We start from the raw sequence: 6,000 nt of genomic DNA on the forward strand, positions 1-6,000 counted from the left end.
CATGGGCTCCATGTGTGTGTGTGTGTGTGTGTGTGTGTGTGTGTGTGCACTATATCATATTATATGGACAGATGAGTGAACAGATCATGGGTTCAAAGAAGGACACGTTTTGCAGCTATTGTTGTAATAATCTTAAACGGTGTGCCTATTATATTTACCAGTGATTTGGCAAAGTACACAAAGAAAACAATCAAGGTGTCGTTCTTAATTTCTTATCACGCATGCGAGATTAGAAAGTAAATGCTCTTTCAGTGGGTGACCACTGACCATCATCATCATCATCTCGATCCAACAGTGAACTAGAAGTGCTGCTTTGTGCACATTTCCATTTATTATGTAACACTGCGTTACACTCGGCATGGACTGTCTGTAGCTGTGGTTTCAGACACCGTGTACATAATAGGTGAGTGTGCGTAGAATAATCCAGCCACAGCCACTGTAGGCTAGTCAGTGCAGTGGATCTTTTACCTCGGTATGGTGATGCATTTGGTGTTGATGTTTTGCGTGGTGATGGCTTTCTCCAGCTCGTCCAACTGTCCCGTTTTCTTCAACTTCTTCACCAGGCTCTTCACCGCCTTCTCGCACCATTTCTCCTCCTGCCCGTTCTGCTCTCCCTTCTTCCAGCCCAGAAGTCTTTTCACAATGGGGGGAGTGAAAGGCAAAATTGACATATTTTAGTTCAGTCAAAGTCCTTCCAGTGCTGAGAGGTCCGCACGTTGGCGAAATAAAAATCCGCAAACAAATCTTATATTTGTTGAGACGGTGCCAGGTGTATGGAAAATGTGGTGTTTAAAAAAACAACCAATTGTTTAGTAAACTCCACGGCAACGCCGAAGCATCACATTGAAATGGTTTCAGTCCTTGGTGTTCAGTTCAGTCCGCCTGTGTGTGTCTGGAGCTCTGCGATTAACGCAATGTGCAACCCAGCGGGAGATTTGGTACTACTCCGCGAAGAAACCTAGTTCTGTCTAGTCCTACACATCTACGTTTGGATTAGTTTTAAATAGGCTACTCCCAATATAAAGGTCATAACCAAACAACACACGCGATTTAAACTGCATTAGTCCTGGTGACAGTGTATTACGCCGGTGGTGGAGGTTGTCGTTGTATTATTCTTCGACCAACAAATAAGTTTGGTTAAATTCAGAGTCATCCGCTGTCCCAGGTTCCTCGTCTGAAGTCTGCTAGGAGTCTGCCTCAAATGCAAATGCAGCAACCAGCCAGCAGCCCAGCAGCCTCTGTTTAGACTCCTCATTCAGAGCCGTGAAAGACCACTGATAGAGAGCAGCTGGCCAAATGTACCGCGTAGCCTTCATTGCACAATCCCTGCCTTTTTCCAGGCTGACTGACAAACTGCATGCTGTTGTGGTTATAACACTGCAGTAGTGCCTTTCTGACAAATACAGTGACGTAGCCTATACTACCTGTCCTGCTATGTGCTACACACACATACCGTTGCATTGGTTTGGTTATAGACTATATATAACACAGCAAGGAATTAACACATTAAAACATATATATTTTTTAAACATTATGTTTATTGATTTTTCATTACAACAAAGTAATTTCAAAACAATTATTTACATATATTTCCCCCCCACATCCCCATGGCAGCACAAAAAAATACAAACACAATCTTTGAAGAAACATCAGGCAATGTTCATAAATACAGAACAAATTAAAATATATATATATAACAAAAATAACAACAAGAAAAAACAAAAAAACACATTACATAGTTAAATCAAACAAATGCACAATGTCCGTCCATTAAAACATAATTAACGGGAAACTCAACTTCACGTTCAACTCGACTTTTGACAGATGGTGGATGGAATTGTTTTACCAGCTACCCACATATTTCAGTTACTTAGAAAGAAGGATAGAGGTATGAGAGAAATAAAAAAATATATCAAATAGCTGCAGCCTGCAGAGAGGTATGGTGCACATTTATAGAATACATAGTCTATGGCTATGATATAGCCATCTTGCTCTGGTTTTAAGATGCCAATGTTGTATTACAGCATTCCATCAATTAGGGAAATATGCACACAGTGAATGATGCATGATGCATGCATGCACAGACAGCACACACACATGGACACCCTCAGACAAACACCAACATGTAGGCCTGCACATAAGTGTCAAGGGGCACACAGAGAGAGAGAGAGAGAGAGAGAGAGAGAGAGAGAGAGAGAGAGAGAGAGAGAGAGAGAGAGGAAGGCCTATATCTAGATGTGTCATGGACTGTGTACCATAATGACTGAGTCCCCGGCCTAGATACTACTATTACTAAGCACACTACAGCTTTGTGTGAGTGTGTGTGTGTGTGTGTGTGTGTGTGTGTGTGTGTGTGTGTGTGTGTGTCTATCTTTGTTCTTCGGCTTCAAAAGAAATACTTAACTGCATCCAAGGACAGTTTCCAAATCGCGAGTGCCCTATTTGCAAGCACTTGAAAAGGCTGTAAAACACCGATTGCTCCACAGCAATATAAGCAAGTGCACTTTGTTGACATTTCAAATTCATTGCAATCAATGGCATGAAAGCAACATGTTGAAATTTGACAATATACTATAGGCCTAATGAGGAATGTAGGCCAATTCAGTATCTGGAGGTAACCTTTACCATGCTACAATAATTTATGTGCAAATGTATTTTAAACCAGCCATCAACGATGTGCATCTATTTGCAGCAAACAATACACAAATAACGATAACCTAAACAAATCACACTTTTTTAAGTAAACATGTAGTAACCCCATTATGTTAAAAAAAAACCCATATCAGCGGGTCCATGGGCAGTTCACAGTCATCCTAGAATAGTAACAATGACTTGTGGTTGCTATTTTGGTATGTGCGTACAGTACTGGTACAGTCATCCTCTTTCTCTTTCTTTCTTGCTTTGTGCTAAAATACACATGGTTTTGACCCAGCACAACAAGCCCTATAGCTGTTTCCTTTTATCTTCTTCAGGGATTGTCCATCATCTATAAGCATGCTTAGATTGCTTACACACTTCCTCTAAACTTGTAGTAAAACCTTTTACAAACAGATTTCAAATCGAATGGATGAACCACAGCAAGCATCTATACAAAATGAGAGTACCGAAATGAAATACATACAAGACAAAACAATTACATTATGGTAGTATAGAAAATGTTAATGTAAATAGAGGAGGTGATTTGTATAGCATCGTAATAACGTAATAAAATCCAATTAGGCCTACATAAAATCACATAAGTGATGAATGACAATCATGAAATCATAATATACCATCCTATTTGTTGTCTCCACTAGGCCGAAGGCATGGGGAGAGAGTATGTTTTGCACTCCGTACGTCCGTGTGTGTGTGTGTGTCCGTCCGTCCATGTGTGTGTCTGTCTGTCTGTCCGTCCGTCCGTCCGTTACCAGCTAATCTCTGGCACCATTGGCCCCATGCATGCTAAACTGTGCACACATTCCCTGGATGCCAATGATGAACCTCTGCCCCAAATATTCCCCAACGGCCTGTTATAGCGCCACCATGAGGCCGATTTGTTTATATTAGTCGCACAAATTTCATCCAAATCTCATGCAAATCGGTACACATGATCTCTGTAGTCATGTGAACAAGACGAGTCTGATTGATTTCTCAGATTCTACACTGACTGAGAGTGAGTGAAACTGTGCACGCATATTCCCACTATAGGCTGAGGGAATGCCACATTTTTCAAATCAGCCTCATGGTGGCGCTATCACAGGCCAAGTCACGACTTTACATCCACCGATCTGCATAAAACTTTGTATGCACAAAACGTGTGCACACTCCCCGAGTCCCAAGGAAAAACATTTGGCCTGCATTTTTCAATTCTGCCTTTTCGATCGCCACCAGGATAGGCTCATATAATTATGTGCAACACTCTTTTTTAGTCCTTCATATTTGATCCAAATCTCAATCCTGGTGAAGACCTGTGCACCGAGGGGCACTACTTCTAGTTCTTCGTGTTTAGCTGAGTAATGGCTGAGGGAATGAATGAGTCCCTGTCTGATCCTGTGTCGTTTGTCACTCTTGTTATCATTTTTTTCTAACAAGATACCCAACTATAGCTGCAGCTGTTTGGTAACAATGAGGACTGTTACAGCTGTAAACAACACCAAGGTCTCAGCTAAAGTGGTGTGTTGGCAGGTTGGAGAAGATAGAGCATGCTGCCATGTCACATTGCTGAGACCCTCCAGCCTACCCCACCCCTCCCCCTGGCACCTGTTTATGCCTCCGGGTACACGACCGGCCAAGACAGCTGGTTTGGTTTTGGTGTAGGGTGAGACGGATATAAGAGGTGGGGGGGGGATGGGATTTACAGATGGACGGTAGTAGTTGCGGGGGGTTGTGGTGGAAGGCGGGACTAGTATGGAGGGGGGTCTCTCAAGAGAAGAATTACAGAGCACAAAAGGCATGTGAGTTAGGCTGAATAGGTAATGACTATGTACAATCCGATGGATGATAATGACATTGTGCTGATCTGCACCTCAAGGGACTTGGTTCGGTGTGTGTGTGTGTGTGTGTGTGTGTGTGTGTGTGTGTGTGTGTGTGTGTGTGTGACAGAGAGAGAGAGAGAGAGAGACTTTGTTCGATGTCCGGTGACCCAAGTCAGTGAGTGTATTCTCAGAATGAGAAGCGGTTCCAAGTGTTTGTTTTGTTAACATTGACGCTGAATGTTCAACACGGAGAGTAAATTAATTATTGACCAATGAATGAATGAAGTGCGTCTTCCTTTTTGCATTTTGCCTTACTATTCATTATATATTCCTCTTAAAATACCACACACTTTCACACAAGGATGCCTTTATAGTATGTCTTCAACAATGGACCGCTATAAGCTCAGTGTACCGGTACTCATATAGAGTAAAATCTCTCATTAGCACAAGGCCATTATTTTGTAGTTGAACTGTAAAAGACAACATGACATAATGTGATTTACTAGCTGATAGTGGACTAAAGTAGGCTGAGGAGAGAGGACACCCATATCTTCATTGAAGGCATTGCAGTCAACAGGGTCAGTGACTTGAAGTTCTTCTGCGCACACATTGATGAGGACCTGCATGGGACACACGCACATGTGATCTCTCTATACGTCGTCCTCAGACGAGCCCTCCATCATCTCCAGTCATCTCGGTTCTCCATACATCTGGCCAGCTCATTTGTGCTTTCTGCACCAGCATCTTTAGTACGTCCACATACAGTAGGTACAGTATAGGTGTGGGACATCCTCTCGATCGATGCCCGTGTGTTGGTTCCCACAGTACAAGCTTTTTGGCCGGGAGTTCTTGGTGTCGGTGGCAGTGGCCGCAGCTAGTCTCATCCTCCTTACTGCTATCTTCTCTGATACACTTGGTAATGCCCCGTACAGACGCTTGTTGGTGATGATGTGCTCGTCCTGGTTGATGGGGAGGTTGGATTTCCACACACTGGTCATTGACTGTTACACTCCGGCCTAGGGGAAAGCTAAGGCCCAACAATAAAATCTTTCCAGCTCCCAGTTGAACTTTGTTCCCCCGTATATTGCACAGATATTAAAGCACACAAAGATCACCAACCCTGCTGTACCTGCTATCCAGCCATCATCCTTCCCCCCCCCCCCCCCCCTAATGTATTATTCTTTCTTTGGTAAATGGTGCATAGGGCCTTTAATTTAACCAAGGCAGATATTACAGAGGCAGAGATTGTGCATTACATCCACACACACACACACACACACACACACACACACACACACACACACACACACACACACACACACACACACACACACACACACACACACACACACACACACACACACACACACACACACACACACACACACACACACACACACACACACACACACACACACACACACACACAGGATGAAACCATGCAAGGCACCAACCTGCATCGGGAGCAATAAGGCTCTGTGGATTGGCCAAGCTATGCGTGAAATCTGTGCCATGGAACCAATGAGCAAACAACATGTGTAGTAGA

At 43.3% G+C, this 6,000-nt stretch overlaps 1 protein-coding gene across 2 annotated transcripts in view; it reads right to left on the reverse strand.

Moving 5' to 3' along the window:
- Positions 1–1,242, reverse strand: part of smad3a (SMAD family member 3a) — a 28,131-nt gene extending 26,889 nt beyond the window's left edge. For both annotated transcript variants that reach the window (XM_080763739.1, XM_080763738.1), the window contains exon 1: positions 469–1,242. In XM_080763739.1, the coding sequence (XP_080619865.1) occupies positions 469–671 (203 nt within the window). In that variant the 5' untranslated portion in view covers positions 672–1,242. The remainder of the gene's footprint in view (positions 1–468) is intronic.
- Positions 1,243–6,000: the final 4,758 nt, after the last annotated feature.

The sequence above is a fragment of the Protomyctophum bolini genome (assembly GCF_963924005.1).
Source record: "Protomyctophum bolini genome assembly, chromosome: 1".
NCBI lineage: Eukaryota > Metazoa > Chordata > Actinopteri > Myctophiformes > Myctophidae > Protomyctophum > Protomyctophum bolini.